The 23,232-nt window shown below is 41.2% G+C and overlaps 1 protein-coding gene across 7 annotated transcripts in view; it reads right to left on the minus strand.

The window, feature by feature from the left end:
- Positions 1 to 21,069, minus strand: part of spice1 (spindle and centriole associated protein 1) — a 41,054-nt gene extending 19,985 nt beyond the window's left edge. The window contains exons 1-18 of one of the 7 annotated variants that reach the window (XM_061921164.1): positions 20,863 to 21,067; positions 18,890 to 18,988; positions 15,080 to 15,127; positions 11,596 to 11,742; positions 11,437 to 11,542; positions 11,285 to 11,370; positions 11,150 to 11,205; positions 10,987 to 11,090; positions 10,785 to 10,910; positions 10,451 to 10,713; positions 10,258 to 10,389; positions 10,118 to 10,193; positions 9,954 to 10,031; positions 9,581 to 9,882; positions 9,344 to 9,524; positions 9,221 to 9,287; positions 9,075 to 9,138; positions 4,839 to 4,910 (exon numbers count right to left, since the gene is read on the minus strand). In XM_061921164.1, the coding sequence (XP_061777148.1) occupies positions 4,854 to 4,910; positions 9,075 to 9,138; positions 9,221 to 9,287; positions 9,344 to 9,524; positions 9,581 to 9,882; positions 9,954 to 10,031; positions 10,118 to 10,193; positions 10,258 to 10,389; positions 10,451 to 10,713; positions 10,785 to 10,910; positions 10,987 to 11,090; positions 11,150 to 11,205; positions 11,285 to 11,370; positions 11,437 to 11,542; positions 11,596 to 11,742; positions 15,080 to 15,127; positions 18,890 to 18,988 (1,992 nt within the window). In that variant the 5' untranslated portion in view covers positions 20,863 to 21,067 and the 3' untranslated portion in view covers positions 4,839 to 4,853. Of the gene's footprint in view, positions 1 to 2,032; positions 4,911 to 9,074; positions 9,139 to 9,220; positions 9,288 to 9,343; positions 9,525 to 9,580; positions 9,883 to 9,953; positions 10,032 to 10,117; positions 10,194 to 10,257; positions 10,390 to 10,450; positions 10,714 to 10,784; positions 10,911 to 10,986; positions 11,091 to 11,149; positions 11,206 to 11,284; positions 11,371 to 11,436; positions 11,543 to 11,595; positions 11,743 to 15,079; positions 15,128 to 18,889; positions 19,001 to 20,862 lie in introns of those variants that run through there. The other 6 variants (XM_061921165.1, XM_061921167.1, XM_061921166.1 and 3 more) reach the window with 6 other exon arrangements.
- Positions 21,070 to 23,232: the final 2,163 nt, after the last annotated feature.

Below are 23,232 nucleotides of genomic sequence, written 5' to 3' on the forward strand. Positions count from 1 at the left end.
CTCTATATGTGTAGTGTCAGTGCCTATTTCCTTCTCTATATGTGTAGTGTCAGTGCCTATTTCCTTCTCTATATGTGTAGTGTCAGTGCCTATTTCCTTCTCTATATGTGTAGTGTCAGTGCCTATTTCCTTCTCTATATGTGTAGTGTCAGTGCCTATTTCCTTCTCTATATGTGTAGTGTCAGTGCCTATTTCCTTCTCTATATGTGTAGTGTCAGTGCCTATTTCCTTCTCTATATGTGTAGGGTCAGTGCCTATTTCCTTCTCTATATGTGTAGTGTCAGTGCCTATTTCCTTCTCTATATGTGTAGTGTCAGTGCCTATTTCCTTCTCTACATGTGTAGTGTCAGTGCCTATTTCCTTCTCTATATGTGTAGTGTCAGTGCCTATTTCCTTCTCTATATGTGTAGTGTCAGTGCCTATTTCCTTCTCTATATGTGTAGTGTCAGTGCCTATTTCCTTCTTTATATGTGTAGGGTCAGTGCCTATTTCCTTCTCTATATGTGTAGTGTCAGTGCCTATTTCCTTCTCTATATGTGTAGTGTCAGTGCCTATTTCCTTCTCTATATGTGTAGTGTCAGTGCCTATTTCCTTCTCTATATGTGTAGTGTCAGTGCCTATTTCCTTCTCTATATGTGTAGTGTCAGTGCCTATTTCCTTCTCTATATGTGTAGTGTCAGTGCCTATTTCCTTCTCTATATGTGTAGTGTCAGTGCCTATTTCCTTCTCTATATGTGTAGTGTCAGTGCCTATTTCCTTCTCTATATGTGTAGTGTCAGTGCCTATTTCCTTCTCTACATGTGTAGTGTCAGTGCCTATTTCCTTCTCTACATGTGTAGTGTCAGTGCCTATTTCCTTCTCTATATGTGTAGTGTCAGTGCCTATTTCCTTCTCTATATGTGTAGTGTCAGTGCCTATTTCCTTCTCTATATGTGTAGTGTCAGTGCCAATTTCCTTCTTTATATGTGTAGGGTCAGTGCCTATTTCCTTCTCTATATGTGTAGTGTCAGTGCCTATTTCCTTCTCTATATGTGTAGTGTCAGTGCCTATTTCCTTCTCTATATGTGTAGTGTCAGTGCCTATTTCCTTCTCTATATGTGTAGTGTCAGTGCCTATTTCCTTCTCTATATGTGTAGTGTCAGTGCCTATTTCCTTCTCTATATGTGTAGTGTCAGTGCCTATTTCCTTCTCTATATGTGTAGGGTCAGTGCCTATTTCCTTCTCTATATGTGTAGTGTCAGTGCCTATTTCCTTCTTTATATGTGTAGGGTCAGTGCCTATTTCCTTCTCTATATGTGTAGTGTCAGTGCCTATTTCCTTCTCTATATGTGTAGTGTCAGTGCCTATTTCCTTCTCTATATGTGTAGTGTCAGTGCCTATTTCCTTCTCTATATGTGTAGTGTCAGTGCCTATTTCCTTCTCTATATGTGTAGTGTCAGTGCCTATTTCCTTCTCTATATGTGTAGTGTCAGTGCCTATTTCCTTCTCTATATGCTGATACAGTGAGGAAATGGGTTCCAACATTAGTCATGGGGACAATGTGAGAGGTATGGAGACAAATCACATGATGAAAGAATTCCTCATTGGTGTTTGCATATTTTGGACTACATGCACCAAGTTATAAGGCAATGTGAAAGCTTTGAAACAGGAGCTTAAAGACATACTTTGGTAAAATGTCTCCCTTTTAGTTTTGGGCGTCCATTAGGCTGCTAAACTTATTTTCACCATTGCTAACGTTGGTTGTAGTCTTTGTTTTCTGGCAGTATGACAATAAGCACATGCTTGTTGTGACATTGCTTGCAGGCGGGACCTACTTCTTCCTGAAAATAGCCTCATTTCTGTGTTGGTTAGAGATTTGTTATTGACATTGTCTATTCAGCTATTATGGTGCCAGACCTCAACCCCTGTGAAGAGGCAGTGGAAGTTTGAAGTTCCTGAAGTAGAACAGTCCATCCAGATGGACTTGGCTTGGAATCAGTCAGGCAGAGGGGGAGGGGACTACAAATTTTGACTGTCATTGCAGTACCACTCCTGGCCAGATTCCCACATATGGCTCCTTTAATAATAATAACAATAAACACTTGATGGTGGTAAGCTAAATGTAATAATAAACATATTGATGGTGGGTAAGATACATTTAATAATAATAAACACATTGATGGTCGTTATATAAATCTAATAAAAAACACATTGATGGTGGTAAAATACATTTAATAATAAGGTGGTAATATAAATGTAATAATAATAAATAACTACTCTTGGATAGACTTTGCCAATTTGCACCAACAGCCTCATTGGCCACCATCAAACATTCATTCATTTATATTCAAACACAAAACATTCATTAGTTCATTCGCCAATCATTCATATTCAAACATTCATCAATTCATTGTTATTCAAGGTGACTAAAGTGTCTTGCCCAAGGACATAATGGCAGCATCTTGGATGGTGAAAGCCGGAGTCGTACTAGCAACCCTCAAACGCAGTTGGTTGTTGCAAGTGTTTTTGTGAGCAATATAAAACAATGTTGTCTCCCTCTAGTGGCAGCAACGCAGCATGGTAGTGACAATTTAGACATTGGTCTTATTACTTTCATATGTTCCCAGACAGTTGGAGGAAGTAGACTTCTTCTTTTCACTCTGGACATTTTTTTAAACATGACTCTTTGAAATTATCAATGTGTCCAAAGTGTCCCTGGTGTCAAGTGACTTCACGACCTCCTCGATGGAAACAACTCATGGGACTCCATTTTTGGACCAAATGATGAAGTCCTAGTCCCGCTTTATGGTCCTGCATCGTCATGTACATAAAAGACTTGAATAGCACGGGTGTTATGGTCCTGCATCGTCATGTACATAAAAGACTTGAATAGCACGGGTGTTATGGTCCTGCATCGTCATGTACATAAAAGACTTGAATAGCACGGGTGTTATGGTCCTGCATCGTCATGTACATAAAAGACTTGAATAGCACGGGTGTTATGGTCCTGCATCGTCATGTACATAAAAGACTTGAATAGCACGGGTGTTATGGTCCTGCATCGTCATGTACATAAAAGACTTGAATAGCACGGGTGTTATGGTCCTGCATCGTCATGTACATAAAAGACTTGAATAGCACGGGTGTTATGGTCCTGCATCGTCATGTACATAAAAGACTTGAATAGCACGGGTGTTATGGTCCTGCATCGTCATGTACATAAAAGACTTGAATAGCACGGGTGTTATGGTCCTGCATCGTCATGTACATAAAAGACTTGAATAGCACGGGTGTTATGGTCCTGCATCGTCATGTACATAAAAGACTTGAATAGCACGGGTGTTATGGTCCTGCATCGTCATGTACATAAAAGACTTGAATAGCACGGGTGTTATGGTCCTGCATCGTCATGTACATAAAAGACTTGAATAGCACGGGTGTTATGGTCCTGCATCGTCATGTACATAAAAGACTTGAATAGCACGGGTGTTATGGTCCTGCATCGTCATGTACATAAAAGACTTGAATAGCACGGGTGTTATGGTCCTGCATCGTCATGTACATAAAAGACTTTAATAGCACGGGTGTTATGGTCCTGCATCGTCATGTACACAAAAGACTGGAATAGCACGGGTGTTATGGTCCTGCATCGTCATGGCTCACCTGCACTGGCTTCCTGTACTTAAGATGTGACTTTAAGGTTTTACTACTTACGTATAAAATACTACACGGTCTAGCTCCATCCTATCTTGCAGATTGTATTGTACCATATGTCCCGGCAAGAAATCTGCCTTCAAAGGACTCCGGCTTATTAGTGATTCCTAAAACCCCCCAAAAAGTCTGCGGGCTATAGAGCGTTTTCATTTCGGGCTCCAGTACTCTGGAATGCCTTCCCGGTAACAGTTCGAGATGCCACCTCAGCAGAAGCATTTAAGTCTCACATTAAAACTCATTTGTATACTCTAGCCTTTAAATAGATATCCTTTTTAGACCAGTTGATCTGCCGTTTCTTTTCTTTTTCTCCTATGTCCCACTCTCCCTTGTGGAGGGGATCCGGTCCGATCCGGTGGCCATGGATGACGTACTGGCTGTCCAGAGTCGGGACCCAGGATGGACCCCTTGCCTGTGTATCGGCTGGGGACATCCCTGCGCTGCTGATGCGCCTCCGCTTGGGATGGTTTCCTGCTGGCTCCGCTGTGAACGGGACTCTCGCTGCTGTGTTGGATCCATTATGGATTGAACTTTCACAGTATCATGTTAGACCCGCTCGCCTTCCATTGCTTTCGTCCTCTCCAAGGTTCTCATAGTCATCATTGTCACCAATGTCCCACTGGGTGTGAGTTTTCCTTGCCCTTATGTGGGCCTACCGAGGATGTCGTAGTGGTTTGTGCAGCCCTTTGAGACACTAGTGATTTAGGGCTATATAAGTAAACATCGATTGATTGATGATTGATGTACATAAAAGATTTGAATAGCACGGGTGTTATGGTTTGGCAACGTTATTTACATAAAATGTCCATGGGCGAGACACTTTACCCACCTGCTCCCACACTGCCTTTAGTACAACTTACATCATGGCTTTCACTATGTAAAGCGCTTGGAGTCACTAGAGAAAAGTTCTAAGTAAGTAAAGAAGAAGAAGAAGAAGAAGAAGAAGAAAAAGGTTAACTTAAAAGTTTTTTAAAAAGTGCAGCACAAACAGATGGAAGAAGTTTGGGGTTGCTGCACAACTTGATGTCCCATAACATCCACCAATATGTTCCCCATAGGACACAGCTAAAAACCTCCTGCTTTAAAAAATACAATTTTGTGAAAAAAACATTTATTAAGGCCAAATTAAAAGGAGCGATAAAAGAAACCTTTAGCTCTTCTTGTCATCTTACATGAGCAGCCAGGGCAAACCAGCCCTCCTGGACTCCCCGCTTGTCTCCCTGTTGTGGACCAACAAGGACATTTTACAAAGTACACAAGCAGTGACCTCGTCACCTTGTGTAAATGCTAAATAAAAAGAGAATACAACAAATCCTTTTCAACTGATATTCAATTGAATAGACTGCAAAGACAAGATATTTCATCTTCACACTGACAAACTTTTTTTTTTTTTTTGCAAATAATCATGAAGTTAGAATGTAATGGCAGCAACACATTGCAAAAAAAAAAATGTTTGCCAATGTGTTACATGGCCTTTCCTTTTGACAACACTCATTAAAGTATTGGGAACTGAGGAGACACATTTTTGAAGTGGAATTATTTCCCATTCTTGCTTGATGTACAGCTTAAGTTGTTTAACAGTCTCCTGCCTCATATTTTAGCTTTCATATTGATTTTCAATGAGAGACAGGTCTGGAATACAGGCAGGTCAGTCTAGTACCCGCACTCTTTTACTATGAAGCCAACACCTGGCTTGGTATTGTCTTGCTGAAATAAGCAGGGGCGTCCATGATAACGTTGCTTGGATGGCAACTTACAGTATGGGGACGGCGTGGCGCGGTTGGGAACCAGCAACCTGAGGGTTCCTGGTTTAATCCCAACCTTCTACCTACCTCGTCACATCTGTTGAGCCTTTGAGCAAGACACTTCACCCTTGCTCCTGATGGGTCGTGATTAGGGCCTAGCATGGCAGCTCCCGCCATCAGTGTGTGAATTGGTGAATGTGGAAATAGTGTCAAATCGCTTGAATGTAGAAACACACTATACAAGTACAACCCGTTTACCATTTACCATATGTTGCTCCAAAAGCTGTATGTACCTTTCAGCCATGCCTTGGCCACTAATACAACCCCATACCATCACACATGCTGACTACAACACACTAATACACCCCCATACCATCACACATGCTGACTACAACACACTAATACACCCCCATACCATCACACATGCTGACTACAACACACTAATACACCCCCATACCATCACACATGCTGACTACAACACACTAATACACCCCCATACCATCACACATGCTGACTACAACACACTAATACACCCCCATACCATCACACGTGCTGACTACAACACACTAATACACCCCCATACCATCACACGTGCTGACTACAACACACTAATACACCCCCATACCATCACACGTGCTGACTACAACACACTAATACACCCCCATACCATCACACATGCTGACTACAACACACTAATACACCCCCATACCATCACACATGCTGACTACAACACACTAATACACCCCCATACCATCACACGTGCTGACTACAACACACTAATACACCCCCATACCATCACACGTGCTGACTACAACACACTAATACACCCCCATACCATCACACGTGCTGACTACAACACACTAATACACCCCCATACCATCACACGTGCTGACTACAACACACTAATACACCCCCATACCATCACACATGCTGACTACAACACACTAATACACCCCCATACCATCACACATGCTGACTACAACACACTAATACACCCCCATACCATCACACATGCTGACTACAACACACTAATACACCCCCATACCATCACACATGCTGACTACAACACACTAATACACCCCCATACCATCACACATGCTGACTACAACACACTAATACACCCCCATACCATCACACGTGCTGACTACAACACACTAATACACCCCCATACCATCACACATGCTGACTACAACACACTAATACACCCCCATACCATCACACATGCTGACTACAACACACTAATACACCCCCATACCATCACACGTGCTGACTACAACACACTAATACACCCCCATACCATCACACATGCTGACTACAACACACTAATACACCCCCATACCATCACACGTGCTGACTACAACACACTAATACACCCCCATACCATCACACATGCTGACTACAACACACTAATACACCCCCATACCATCACACGTGCTGACTACAACACACTAATACACCCCCATACCATCACACATGCTGACTACAACACACTAATACACCCCCATACCATCACACATGCTGACTACAACACACTAATACACCCCCATACCATCACACATGCTGACTACAACACACTAATACACCCCCATACCATCACACATGCTGACTACAACACACTAATACACCCCCATACCATCACACGTGCTGACTACAACACACTAATACACCCCCATACCATCACACGTGCTGACTACAACACACTAATACACCCCCATACCATCACACATGCTGACTACAACACACTAATACACCCCCATACCATCACACGTGCTGACTACAACACACTAATACACCCCCATACCATCACACATGCTGACTACAACACACTAATACACCCCCATACCATCACACATGCTGACTACAACACACTAATACACCCCCATACCATCACACATGCTGACTACAACACACTAATACACCCCCATACCATCACACATGCTGACTACAACACACTAATACACCCCCATACCATCACACATGCTGACTACAACACACTAATACACCCCCATACCATCACACATGCTGACTACAACACACTAATACACCCCCATACCATCACACATGCTGACTACAACACACTAATACACCCCCATACCATCACACATGCTGACTACAACACACTAATACACCCCCATACCATCACACATGCTGACTACAACACACTAATACACCCCCATACCATCACACATGCTGACTACAACACACTAATACACCCCCATACCATCACACATGCTGACTACAACACACTAATACACCCCCATACCATCACACATGCTGACTACAACACACTAATACACCCCCATACCATCACACATGCTGACTACAACACACTAATACACCCCCATACCATCACACATGCTGACTACAACACACTAATACACCCCCATACCATCACACATGCTGACTACAACACACTAATACACCCCCATACCATCACACATGCTGACTACAACACACTAATACACCCCCATACCATCACACATGCTGACTACAACACACTAATACACCCCCATACCATCACACATGCTGACTACAACACACTAATACACCCCCATACCATCACACATGCTGACTACAACACACTAATACACCCCCATACCATCACACATGGTGACTACAACACACTAATACACCCCCATACCATCACACATGCTGACTACAACACACTAATACACCCCCATACCATCACACATGCTGACTACAACACACTAATACACCCCCATACCATCACACATGCTGACTACAACACACTAATACACCCCCATACCATCACACATGCTGACTACAACACACTAATACACCCCCATACCATCACACATGCTGACTACAACACACTAATACACCCCCATACCATCACACATGCTGACTACAACACACTAATACAACTGTCCCCATGGTTATTTTCCTCTTTGGTCCACAGTTCCAAAAAACAATTTGAAATGTGGACTTGTCAGACCACAGACGACTTTCCACTTTGCATCAGTCCATCATAGATGATCTCGGACCCAGCAAAGTGTTTCTGGGTGGTGTTGATAAATGGCTTTGGCTTTGCATAGTAGAGTTTTAACTTGCACTTACAGATGTAGCGACCAACTGTAGTTACTGACAGTAGTTTTCTGAAGTGTTCCTGAGCCCATGTGGTGATATCCATTACACACTGATGTGACTTTTTGATGCAGTAGCACCTGAGGTATAGAAGGTGCTTAATATCATGGCTTACGTGCAGGGATTTCTCCACATTCTCTCAACCTTTTGATGATATTACAGAGCGTAGATGGTGAAATCCCTAAATTCCTTGTTGAGAAATGTTGTTCTTCAACAATTTGCTCAGGCATTTGTTGACAAAGTGGTGACCCTCGCTCTGTCCTCGCTTGTGAATGAGTGAGCATTTCATGGAAGTTGCTTTTATAGCCAATCATGGCACCCACCTGTTCCCAATTAGCCTGTTCACCTGTGGGATGTTCCAAATAAGTCTTTGATGAGCATTCCTCAATTGTCTCTTTTTTAAACATGTTGCAGGCATCAAATTCCAAATGAGCTAATATTTGCAAAAAATAAAGTTTGTCAGTGTGAAGATGTCTTTGCAGTCTATTCAATTCAATATAATTTGAAAATGATTTGCAAATCATGTGTGTGTACCTGTGTGCTTCCATCCCTCTGTGCTTCTTCATAATGCTGAGAATACACTTCACAAGCAGATGTTCTGCAGCAGGCATGAAATAACTTTGGTATATATAGTGATTTTAAGGGTGGAAAATGGTTGATATTGTGGGCCAGCAGCTTACCGTCTGTCAGCACCTGAGAGTGACTTGTCAGCACGCATCAGAAATGATTGGTCAGCACTTGCGCCACCTGTTGAGTGACAAGACAGTGAATTGTGAGCCACAGGTATTGAAACAAAGGCCTACCTGCTGGCTGTGGGCTGAAGGCCGATGAAGGGATAAAGTAGTCAGACGGGGACCCCTTAGTGGAGATATTCTGCTTCTGCTGCTCGATAAGCTCCAACAGTCGAGCCCTGGCTGCTGCACTTTGCTGGTTGACCTCCAGGAGCCGCTGTTGCACACTGAGGGTGTTACTGGCCAGCATGCTCTATTAGAAAGAGGACTTCTGTAGTTGAAGTTATGCAACTCCTTTCACAGGCTTACCTGTTGAGTAGTACTGGCTGACTCAGTTATCCTATTGCTGACAATATGAGGTGTCGCTCTGCTAGTACTGATGGAACTCAAACTCCTCTGCTGCCCACTGCTGTCAAACAAGCCTCCAGCCCGAGCTTGGCTAAGCTGGGCTCTGATCACATCTTTAAGTCTGCAGAGCTTAGCAATCTCAGCCTCCATGGCTTCCAGGGACAGGAGAGGGTCAGAAGTTAGTGACAACGAAGAAAGGAGGCTTGAGTTTTGAGCACTGAGCTTGTCGTTGGCGTCTTGATGCGATGGCCCAGGATGACTATCTGTGCAAGTAAAGTACCATGAGCACAAGGTGGGTGGTCACAGGTGGAATCCTAAAAGGTAATCATGGTACCAGGAAGTGGGCACCAGGAGTCGCGGCGGCAAACAGGAGAAAGAGAGATGAGTGGCCGCTCACCAACAGGCTGCTGAACTGTTCAGAAAGGCGTCAAAATCATCACTCATTTCAATGAGGCAATGTAATAATAGCATGAATCTAATATAATAGAATGGATGAACCTGTAGCTATGACATCAGAACATTGAGACGTTGACACCACAGACTCCAACTTTCTCTCCAGCTCCGTTGTCCGTTGCTGCAGAGAAAAGAGGAGAGGTGAGCAGAGTGGTTGATGTGCTTGATGTTGTAGGTAAAAACACCTGCAGGGAGGTGGCTTCTTCTCGCAGAGTCATGCTCTCAGCAGAGAGAGCATCAATCAGTTCTCGCTGCTCTCTTAGCTTCTCCTCCAGGCGCCGTCTTTCCTCAACCGCACTCTCAGATTCCTCTTGGTGCTGACAAACATTGTTAACCTCCCCAAAAGGTTCCCTGTATTGTGGGTTAAGTGAAGCAGACCTTTTTGAGGATGTGCACCAGGCGCCCCAGAGTGGAGACCAAAGCCACGGAGAAGCCAGTGAAGCCGTGTGTCGTCTGCTGAGTCTGACTCCATGCCGGTCCCACGTCTGGACTCAGACGATCCAAGGCCCCCTCCACTTGGCCCAACATGGTCTGCAGCAGCCCCAGACTGGAGTGCTCCTTGCTGAGAGAGGCAACAGAGGAGCCGTTCAGCTCGACGGTCTTGCAAACACGCTTCCTGGTCCTGGCGGTGCGACAGCTGCCTGCAGAACACCAGAGGCGTAAAGATGAGAACTTGCCTTATAAAATGGCAGGTAAGCTTTTTTAAGCTTACCTGCTTGCTTTGGAGATAGCTCAGGGTTGAGGACTTGGGAGACAAGAAAAGAAGGCTCCCCCTGGCCTTCTTGTGACTGGTTCTGTTGAGATCTTAGACGCTGAACTGCCAGTGTGGCATTGAGAGCTGAGACAAGGAACAAGTGCCGTGAGTTTGCATGATCACTTGAATGAATCCAGCCTACACATCCAAAGAAATCAACCTGTTTGTGCTGGTGTGCTGGCTGACATGCATGGACTTCCAGGGCTACTGAATCTCTGGCGACATACTTTTTGGCGCTGCACCTTATTCTTTGCCTTCATTTTCCTGCAAAAAAAGTAAAGTAATGATGCATGCCATTAATTATTCAGTTGAGACAGGAGTACCTCTGGATTAGTGTGGCCGTAGATGTATCATCTTTGTCCTCTTGCTCACTAAGAGCCTGGAAGAAACCACACATTTGTCAATCCAAATCCAGCATTATCTGGGAAAAGGAAGTTTTTTTTGAGTAAAGACAACACCTGCTGCTCCACCATAGACTCGTCAAAGAGTGACAAGCGAGTTGGAGGAGAGTCGCAGTTTGGAACCATGGTCACACATGCATGCCCTGCACAATTGTACAGTTAAAGACTAACAACATCCTTCAGGTTTAAAATGTTGCTGATGGTGCTACCAGTCTGCCTGCGTGGAGCATCTCCAAACAGCTTTTGGACCAAAGCCATGGCTCTGTCGGAGCGGGCCAGCGCATCTTGGAGCAGCAGCTTGTCAGAAAAGACCTGCTGTAGAAGATTGACAATTGAATGATTCACCTTGTGGGTGATGTTCTCCTTACCTCTCTTAGGATTGTGAGACTGCTTTGGTCTAGAGGAGCTGGACTAGAGCCAGTCTGCTTCACAAGACGGCCTTGAAGAGCTTTCTCTCTCAGCTCCCATTGGGCGGCAGCCTTGTTGTGGGACTTGCGGAGCTCGTGACGATGATTCTAAGGTGAGGCCTTCAGTTGACTTTGTGTTTGTTTGGAACATGCATGCATACAACATGATACATCACACATGCATGCATACAACATGATACATCACATGCATGCATGCTTGCAACATGATACATCACATGCATGCAACATGATACATCACACGCATGCATGCATACAACATGATACATCACACGCATGCATGCATACAACATGATGCATCGCATGCATGCTTGCAACATGATACATCGCATGCATGCATGCAACATGACACATCACATGCATGCATGCATACAACATGATACATCGCATGCATCATGATACAACATGATACATCGCATGCATCATGATACAACATGATACATCGCATGCATCATGATACATCACGCATGCATGCATGCATGCAACATGATACATCACGCATGCATGCATGCAACATGATACATCACGCATGCATGCATGCAACATGATACATCACGCATGCATGCATACAACATGATACATCACGCATGCATGCATACAACATGATACATCCCACATGCATGCATACAACATGATACATCACACATGCATGCATGTATACAACATGATACATCACACATGCATGCATGTATACAACATGATACATCACAATTTCCAGTTTCTCTATTCAACACGTATGAAAAGTAGTAGGACGAAGCATAGCTTATTTAATACTTTATTGATTCCTTCAGGAAATTTTCATTTAATCCTACCCCTTTTCCTTTACATTGCAGTTGCTAACACTTTTGTTCACTTCCTGTTTTCAATATATCCACAATACACTCCATAAGTAATAACAATAAAAACAAATAAATAATAATTGGTGTAGTAAGTTCTATTCCATATGGTGAGATAAATAAGATTATCTAGAAAATGAATGGATGTATGGCATAAATTCAGAATGTTCACTATGGTTGTTCTTCTTTCTACTTTGTAAATAAATAAATAAATAAATGGGTTGTACTTGTATAGCGCGTTTCTACCTTCAAGGTACTCAAAGCGCTTTGACACTAAGTTTGAAGAGTTTCTTGAAGTGGATTATATTAGTACATTGTTTGATTTCTTTGCTTAGTCCATTCCATCTTTTAATTCCACATACTGATATACTAAAGGTCTTAAGATTTGTACGTATGTACTAATGTTTTAAATTACATTTTTCTCTAAGATTATATTTCTCTTCTTTTGTAGAGAAGAATTGTTGTACATTCTTGGCTAGCAGGTTATAGTTTACATAATTTTAGATGTTTGCAAATTCACTCTTGTGGAATTTCAGTATTTTCTATTCAGAATAAAGTGTTTGAATGTTGTCTATATACAACAATATGTATTATTATTACTGATCTTTTTTGTAACACTGTTACTGAATGAAGTGTATGTACTTTAGTCTAATCATATTTCTGCACAATAACTCAGATATGTAACACTAGCGAGCAGTAGAGAATATGAAGTAATTTATACAACACAGTTAGTGAAAAAGTGTACTTTAGTCTATATTTTTGCAAAATAACTCAGACATGTAACACTAGCGAGCAGTAGAGGATATGTGACTTTTGGTCCAGTACATGTTTTGCTTTATTCAATATTGACATGTTTCTTGCTACTTTATGTTGTACATTTTTTTATATGAAATGTCCGGTTCATTTCATCATCAATCATTATACGTTGAAATGTGGTTTCTGAGAAACAACATACAAGGTGTTACTTAAGCGAGGCCAAACGCAGAGAAATGAGTGGAAGCCAAACAGCAACAAAACCAAGGCTATGCAGACCTGAAGAACATCCATCTTTAAAGGGGAACTGCACTTTGGGGCAGGGGGTGTGGTTATGGGCATGTATTAACATGTACGTTTTGCCATATTTTCAATTGCTGCTTATTTTACACTGTAATACAAGCTTCACTTTGTTGAGAATTGTTCAAGTTTTTGGAGACTTCTCCAATCCTCTCAATATTTGCAGACATTGTAGATGATAAATTAAAGCATGTTGGTCCCGACATCACAACAAACCAGTTTAGGCAGTGCTGTTTTCAGTAATCAAAGTATTTTGTCAGTGGAAGGTAGCCAAATTTTCAGAGAATCACGAGTCAATAGTGCTATATACAGTATATGCATTCATACAATGCATTACTTTGATTTGTTTTCATTTATAAACCCTTCAATTATAAATAAATAAATGGGTTGTACTTGTATAGCGCTTTTCTACCTTCAAGGTACTCAAAGCGCTTTGACACTACTTCCACATTTACCCATTCACACACACATTCACACACTGATGGAGGGAGCTGCCATGCAAGGCGCCAACCAGCACCCATCAGGAGCAAGGGTGAAGTGTCTTGCTCAGGACACAACGGACGTGACGAGGTTGGTACTAGGTGGGATTTGAACCAGGGACCCTCGGGTTGCGCAGGGCCACTCTCCCACTGCGCCACGCCGTCCCTATAATATTGGTGGCTTTAAATTTGGTGTGGTGACACGCCACTATCAATTACATGCAGGGGAAAATATCTTAGTGGCAGTTGTTATTGTTGAATGAAATGCTATGCTCCGAAATGAATGTGCTTAAAATGAGAAATATACATAAATAGACGTTATAATGAATGGCATTAAATACTGTATATACTTATGACATGTCTACAAAACATTGATGGATGTTTTTAGATACAGAGTAAGCCACCTCTTGCTTGTGTTTATTTATTATTTAGAATGCATAAAAAAAGACATCCATCCATCCATTTTCTACCGCTTATTCCCTTTTGGGGTCGCAGGGGGCGCTGGCGCCTATCTCAGCTACAATCGGGCGGAAGGCGGGGTACACCCTGGACAAGTCGCCACCTCATCGCAGGGCCAACACAGATAGACAGACAACATTCACACTCACATTCACACACTAGGGCCAATTTAGTGTTGCCAATCAACCTATCCCCAGGTGCATGTCTTTGGAGGTGGGAGGAAGCCGGAGTACCCGGAGGGAACCCACGCATTCACGGGGAGAACATGCAAACTCCACACAGAAAGATCCCGAGCCTGGATTTGAACCCAGGACTGCAGGACCTTCGTATTGTGAGGCAGACGCACTACATGTTCTTTGTTAATGATAGGCAAAATTCCAAAAGAGTGCAGTTCCCCTTTAAAGACTGAAGACATAATATTGTTGAATATTTATTTGTATTGTTTTATCTTTTTGGCATTTGCAACATTTTCTTTTGGAATGTCTTTTTGATCTTGCACAATTTATGTGATTCAATTTATGCGAGTCATTCAAGCTTCTGGACGTTGCTGTGCGTTTGGCGCGTCACGTATACTTGACCATTAGGAGTCGAAGAACTTACCAGCTCTGCAGGCGAGAGCTTGTACACGGACAAGTCATTTACAGTGCTCTGAAAGCAAAAACATTCATGAGTTTACAATAGCTTGACATGCACCACAAATGAGTGCAGAGCATATGAAATAGAAACAATGCTAACGGATAAAAGGAGTGTTTAATCATTGTTGGGTCGTGAGCGCCCCCTAGAGGGCCACCAAAAAAATCCTGATTCTCACCTGTGGTGCTCGGAGCCCCAGTAGTGCTCGGTTACAAATAAACTTTCCTACCACTTGTGACGGTAATGACAAAACATCAAACAAACGGAAGAAGTTCAGAGCTAAAGTCGTTGACTATGTTTACACCGTGGGCCAAAGTGTCTTCAAACAGGATTTGTTTTCAACTGGCTGTTTACATGCAAGTAAAATGTGATCTTTAGCAGAGTGCAGTATAAACACGCAGACCCCAGTGTGGCTCCAGTGCGGCCTCGACGCCACTTGCATGAGCGGTTCCATTAAATGAAAACAAAGAAGTCAAATGGATTTTATAAATGAAAAAGGAAGTCACCACGACTACTACAAAAGAAGATACAAGCCCCCACACCTTAAAAATGTGTGTTTAAGTGAAAATAAATATAATGTATGAAGTGATATATTAAGTGTAATATATTTGGGAGGGTTCTACTCTTTTCATGGCTGTTAAGTAGAGGAGACATCAGCATGGGTCTATGTTGGATAGTACTTTATTGATTCCTTCAGGAGAATTCCTTCAGGAAAATTAAAATTCCAGCAGCAGTGTACAGAGTTGAGATCAATTTAAAAAAAAGTAAAAAGTAAATAATGGGGGTTTAAAAGGAAACAAAATAGAGAAATATTACAAAAAGAATAAAAACAATGGGAATAACAATATAACAGTAAAATAAGAATATAACAAGACAAAGTAGGCAGTAGTGAGCATGTTATGAAAACGTATTGCACTGTTATTGTTTTGCATCCCCTGTCATCCTAATACCCCCCGGGGGTCCCCCGTCCCAGAGAGGAGTTGTACAGTCTAATGGCGTGTGGGACAAAGGAGTTCTTGAGTCTATTAGTCCTGCACTTGGGATGAAACAGTCTAGCAGTCTATGTTATCTTTATTTTTCAACTCACTCACATAAACAACTTTGCCCATGTATGTAACATGTAAAATACGCCACAGCGCCAATTCCGGTCCTTTAACAATTGCTATTTTTTTCTGCATCTGAATATATATTCATACATTAAATATAACCAATTATTTGTGCACAACTGACAAGTGATGCGCCGGACAAAACCCGATGTTACGCTGGCAACTGCATCTTTCCCGCGCACACGAATGACGTAGCTCACCCACAGATGCCATCAGAGTTACATTCAGGTCAAATTGCATTTAGACTCAGGTCACATTTGAAAATATCCGATTCAGACTACCTCCTGCAAAAAGATCACAATTGGAGCACTTTGGAGAGTTTAGACTGGTAAAAAATATCTCATCTGTGTCATTTGAGGGCAAAAAATATGATTTGGCGTTGGGTGTAAACGGGGCCATAGAGAAATATTTTAAGAGCAAAAATTAGGACTCCAGCGGTTAAGCTGTATTTTCCTAAGCACCTTAATTTTATTGATAGTTTATTCAAGAAACATATATCATTATAAATCTACTTAGAATGTAATTCAACACTGCTTAATTTTATGTACATCTCTTTTCATGAGTACCTTCTTTTGCAGTATATTTGATGAGTATCGAATTTTCCGCACTGTAAGGCGTACCGGATTATAAAGGCGCACCTTCAATGAATGGCCTATTTTTTATATTTTGTTCATATGTATGGCGCACCGCATTATAAGGTGTATAGAATAGATGCTACAGTAGAGGCTGGGATTACGTTATGCATCCATTTTTTATTTTTATTTTTTTAATGTATTTGTTTTTTTCCCTTGGCCTCAGTCTGCACCTCCTCTCCAGGGCCCAGGCAAAGACCGATTTTTTTAATTTTATTTTAATCTTCTATTTTTTTCTCCCCCCTCCCCCCCTTTGTTTACCTTTATCTCATCTTTCTTGTAAGGGGCGCTGGAAGCCGGCAGACCCGTCAGCGATCCTGTTCTGTCTCCCTGTAATGTTTGTCTAAACTTGAATGGGATTGTGCTGAAAATTTTAATTTTCCTGAAGGAACTCTCCTGACGGAATAAATAAAGTACTATCTAATCTAATCTAATCTAATTAGATGGAGCTGCGCTAAAGGGAATGTCAACAAAACAGTCAGGTCAGTCAAACTTTATTAATAGATTACAAACTAATGTTCTGACCTCTCCGTTCACTCCCAAAATGAATAAACAGCTGTTTTATTATTTACCCCGATTCAATAAACACGTAAAAAACTGTCTGATACTGTTACGGTAAATCAAACGTTAGTGCAATCACAATATAGTAACACTGGAAATAGTGCAAAGCAATAATATATCAATAACTCAACGTTGCTCAAAGGATAATGTCACACAACACAACACACAAAATAAACATGTAAATCTCACTTTATTAAGTTATTCCTCATCCAAGAATCCCTCAAATTCTTCTTCTTCAGTGTCCGAATCAAACAGTTGGGCTAATACGGCATCCAAAATGTCCGGCTCCTTCTCATCGAAATCGTCATTAAACAAGTCAGTGCCACTGCTGTTAATGTTAAATTCTTTCGCTGCTGCTCTATTCCCGTGTTCTACTGTGTGACTGATCGCCTTCAGTTAAAACTCGGCGCGCCTCCCGCAGTCATATATCCCAGCATGCACCGCGCACTTCTTCTTCTAGGAGGGAAAATAAGGTAGGCTGCTGATTCAAAAAAGGTATACAGCTACCGTAGTTGCGGGACCTCTTGTGGCATGTTTAATGCAGACACTGAAGAAGAAGAATTCGTGGATGAGGAATAACTTAACAAAGTGAGCTGTACATGTTTATTTGTGTGTTGTGCTGTGTGAATATTAACTTTTGAGCAACGTTGAGTTATTGATATATTGTTATTGCTTTGCACTATTTGGAGACGTCGTTAATGGAGTCTGTGTCGCTGCTGTTGTCTAGCAGTCCAGTGACAGTTCTGGCTTTCCTGAAATCATATCTCTCAATAGGAGCCATTTTGGGGTCTTTACATTTAAACACACAAATAGAAATGAAACGGCACGGCCTGGCGCAGTCATATATCCCAGCATGCACCGCGCGCTTCTTCTCCTACGGAGGAAAATGAAATCGGCGGCTGCTTACCGTAGTTGTGAGACCTGTTGTGGCTCAAAATTGGTCCATATATAAGGAGCCCCGGATTATGAGGCGCACTGTCAGCTTTTCAGAAAATTGTAGGTTTTTAGGTGCGCCTTATAGTGCAGAAAATAGGGTACTTATTTCATAATCAGCCTGACCTAAGCATTGAAAATAATATTTTTGATTAACACCTGCTTTTATATCATTTCACCGATAGAATTATTGAACATGATTCCAATCAAGAGTAAGACCACTATTTCAGTGTTAATATTTAGGTCTCCTCTGTAGTGGAAAAGTTGGGGCCCCGAGGTCAAAAAGGTTAACAATCCCTGGATTAAAGCATTACAGAAGAAAATACTTTACAAATTGATTTTTGCTGTTTTATTGTGGTGATATTTTGGCATATTTATTTTCAATGGTGTATTTACTGTACGTATGATGTGTGGTATGTAATGTTATGTGCAACACTGTTACCTATAGTTGTGTATGTTGAGGCATTAAGTTGTTGAGTCCAAGACAAAAGTCCCAAATACAAGAAATGATATCATATTGTAGTAGCAACTTTTGATCAACTCACCAGCCACTCTCTTTTGGGAGGGTTTGACTTCTTGGAGCGAACAACAGCCTTTTTCGCTTTGTTTTGTTGCGGTCGACCGCCTCCTCTCACCAGCGACATCTGCAAGAAAGTCTTTTTAAACAAATCATTTGTCTTGTTTTAGTGCTTAGTTGGCAACTAGGGTCTTGTTTTAGTGCTTAGTTAGCAACTAGCATTTTGTTTTAGTGCTTAGTTAGTTAGCAACTAGCGTCTTGTTTTAGTGCTTAGTTAGTTAGTTAACAACTAGCGTCTTGTTTTAGTGCTTAGTTAGTAGTTAGTTTGCAACTAGCATCTTGTTTTAGTGTTTAGTTAGTTAGCAACAAGCGTCTTGTTTTAGTGCTTAGTTAGCAACAAGCGTCTTGTTTTAGTGCTTAGTTAGTTAGCAACTAGCGTCTTGTTTTAGTGCTTTGTTGGTTAGCAACTAGCGTCTTGTTTTAGTGCTTAGTTAGTAGTTAGTTTGCAACTAGCATCTTGTTTTAGTGTTTAGTCAGTTAGCAACAAGTGTCTTGTTTTAGTGCTTAGTTAGTTAGCAACTAGCGTCTTGTTTTAGTGCTTTGTTAGTTAGCAACTAGCGTCTTGTTTTAGTGCTTAGTTAGTTAGCAACTAGCGTCTTGTTTTAGTGCTTTGTTAGTTAGCAACTAGCGTCTTGTTTTAGTGCTTAGTTAGTTAGCAACTAGCGTCTTGTTTTAGTGCTTAGTTAGTTAGCAACTAGCGTCTTGTTTTAGTGCTTAGTTAGTTAGCAACTAGCGTCTTGTTTTAGTGCTTAGTTAGTAGTTAGTTAGTTAGTTAGCAACTAGCGTCTTGTTTTAGTGCTTAGTTAGTAGTTAGTTAGCAACTAGCGTCTTGTTTTAGTTCTTAGTTAGTTAGTTAGCAACTAGCGTCTTGTTTTAGTGCTTAGTTAGTTAGTTAGCAACTGGCGTCTTGTTTTAGTGCTTAGTTAGTTAGTTAGCAACTAGCGTCTTGTTTTAGTGCTTAGTTAGTTAGTTAGCAACTAGCGTCTTGTTTTAGTGCTTAGTTAGTAGTTAGTTAGTTAGTTAGCAACTAGCGTCTTGTTTTAGTGCTTTGTTAGTTAGCAACTAGCGTCTTGTTTTAGTGCTTAGTTAGTTAGCAACTAGCGTCTTGTTTTAGTGCTTAGTTAGTTAGCAACTAGCGTCTTGTTTTAGTGCTTAGTTAGTTAGCAACTAGCGTCTTGTTTTAGTGCTTAGTTAGTTAGTTAGCAACTAGCGTCTTGTTTTAGTGCTTAGTTAGTAGTTAGTTAGTTAGTTAGCAACTAGCGTCTTGTTTTAGTGCTTAGTTAGTTAGTTAGCAACTAGCGTCTTGTTTTAGTGCTTAGTTAGTTAGTTAGCAACTGGCGTCTTGTTTTAGTGCTTAGTTAGTTAGTTAGCAACTGGCGTCTTGTTTTAGTGCTTAGTTAGTTAGTTAGCAACTGGCGTCTTGTTTTAGTGCTTAGTTAGTAGTTAGTTTGCAACTAGCGTCTTGTTTTAGTGCTTAGTTAGTTAGTTAGCAACTAGCGTCTTGTTTTAGTGCTTAGTTAGTAGTTAGTTAGTTAGTTAGCAACTAGCGTCTTGTTTTAGTGCTTAGTTAGTTAGTTAGCAACTAGCGTCTTGTTTTAGTGCTTAGTTAGTTAGTTAGCAACTGGCGTCTTGTTTTAGTGCTTAGTTAGTTAGTTAGCAACTGGCGTCTTGTTTTAGTGCTTAGTTAGTAGTTAGTTTGCAACTAGCGTCTTGTTTTAGTGCTTAGTTAGTTAGTTAGCAACTAGCGTCTTGTTTTAGTGCTTAGTTAGTAGTTAGTTAGTTAGTTAGCAACTGGCGTCTTGTTTTAGTGCTTAGTTAGTAGTTAGTTAGTTAGTTAGTTAGTTAGCAACTAGCGTCTTGTTTGCTACTTAGACGACAAGCTAGCAAAGCTTCGAGGTTGACTGACTTTTAGAAGACGCTGTTATTCACAAACAAACTCACCTTCTTTCTGTTGCTGAGCGAATGCTTCAAAATGTCGACTAGAGTCCAACCACACGGCGAGATACTAGTTACTTTAGTTATTAGATACTTTAGATACTCGATGATTCAGTCCAAGGCTGTGTGACACTTTTCAAATGTTTCGCGCCACTTCCGGGGCCTCTTGCCAGCTGCATGATGGGAAATGTAGTCTGTATAAAGCTGTGAGCCACTACGTTTGCTGCGTATTATTATAAATACAAATATATCTCGATCAGCTGCTGTTGACGGTTCCTGACACAGCCTCTCTCCCTGCTTTTAAAGTGCCCTTAAAACACACTTTTATTCCCTGGCCTTTCACACTCTGTCAACCCGTTTCTACGTTTTATGTATTTATTTATTTATCATAGTGCTCTGTTTGTGTTTTGTTGCTGTTTGCCCCTTTTTCTTGTGTTCTCTTTTAACCTGCCTATTGTGCAGTACTTTGGCTACCCCTGTGGTCAATTTTAAATGTACTTTATAAATGAAGTTGTTATGATTTGATTTGATTTGATATCCATAACTCACATAGTTTGAAAATATGAATTTAGCTTCGTTAAACTTGTAAACCTGAGAGCGTAAAAGGTGTGATTTCCGGTTATATGAGCATGATGGGAAACGAAATCACCGGAAGTGTCCTGGCTTTCCTTTTTTTAATGTATTTTTTTTAATTTTTTTTTTTTAATTGAACAACAAACATAGATTTATAATGCACACAAAAGTCAAGGCACTTTCAACATCAGCGAAACACATCAAGGTAAGAAAACAAAAGCAAATTCAAATAGAGTATTAAATATTGATAAATAATGATAATTTAAAAAAGACAAAAAGTGCTTCCTAAACCACTTTAAATGTTTTTAACAAAGATATCAATTTAGGGGCTTTTGTACTCTCAATAATTCTCCAAGATTTGATTGGTAATTGTAAAGCATTAAGCCAATTAGAAAATGTAGGCCTTACTTTCCTGAATGGACATTTATGTAGAAACAATTTTGCCTGGACCAAAATAATGTTGAGTAACATTTCTATGTCACAGTGCTTTCTAAAACCACAAAATGTCATCTCTTCTTGGACAATTGCACATCGCCACACCCTTGTTGGAAAGCAAGGAGTTTGCCACCCGGAAGTCTCCTGCCTGGACTTTGGCAATCATTGGTGCTTGAACTTGAACCTTCTGAAGGAAAATAAGATGTGTTGAAAATCCACATTGGAAATTACAGTGAGTGAAGCTTGTGTAAATGTAACCGGGGGCTTATATGTGTGGCTTATACTGGATACAAGTACAAAATAACAAAGACGGAGGCTCCAGTTTTACACTTTATTTCCTTTCTTTTCAAAACTCGGCTTTACCTCCACATGTCACCACTTCTGCTCTTAGCGCCTTCAAAACAAGAGCTCAAGGCATATGCTGCACAACAGCTTGTAACAGGAACTTAAGGCATATGCTGCACATCAGCTTGTAACAGGAACTGAAGGCATATGCTGCACAACAGCTTGTAACAGGAACTTAATGCATATGCTGCACAACAGCTTGTAACAGGAACTTAAGGCATATGCTGCATAACAGCTTGTAACAGGAACTTAAGGCATATGCTGCACAACAGCTTGTAACAGGAACTTAAGGCATATGCTGCGCAACAGCCTGTAACAGGAACTTAAGGCATATGCTGCACAACAGCTTGTAACAGGAACTTAAGGCATATGCTGCACAACAGCTTGTAACAGGAATTTAAGGCATATGCTGCATAACAGCTTGTAACAGGAACTTAAGGCATATGCTGCACATCAGCTTGTAACAGGAACTTAAGGCATATGCAGCACAACAGCTTGTAACAGGAACTTAAGGCATATGCTGCATAACAGCTTGTAACAGGAACTTAAGGCATATGCTGCATAACAGCTTGTAACAGGAACTTAAGGCATATGCAGCACAACAGCTTGTAACAGGAACTTAAGGCATATGCTGCATAACAGCTTGTAACAGGAACTTAAGGCATATGCTGCATAACAGCTTGTAACAGGAACTTAAGGCTTATGCTGCACATCAGCTTGTAACAGGAACTGAAGGCATATGCTGCACATCAGCTTGTAACAGGAATTTAAGGCATATGCTGCACAACAGCTTGTAACAGGAACTGAAGGCTCATGCTGCACATCAGCTTGTAACAGGAACTGAAGGCATATGCTGCATAACAGCTTGTAACAGGAACTTAAGGCATATGCTGCACAACAGCTTGTAACAGGAACTTAAGGCATATGCTGCACAACAGCTTGTAACAGGAACTTAAGGCATATGCTGCACAACGGCTTGTAACAGGAATTTAAGGCATATGCTGCATAACAGCTTGTAACAGG

This window comes from Nerophis ophidion, linkage group LG15, assembly GCF_033978795.1.
Source record: "Nerophis ophidion isolate RoL-2023_Sa linkage group LG15, RoL_Noph_v1.0, whole genome shotgun sequence".
Classification (NCBI taxonomy): domain Eukaryota; kingdom Metazoa; phylum Chordata; class Actinopteri; order Syngnathiformes; family Syngnathidae; genus Nerophis; species Nerophis ophidion.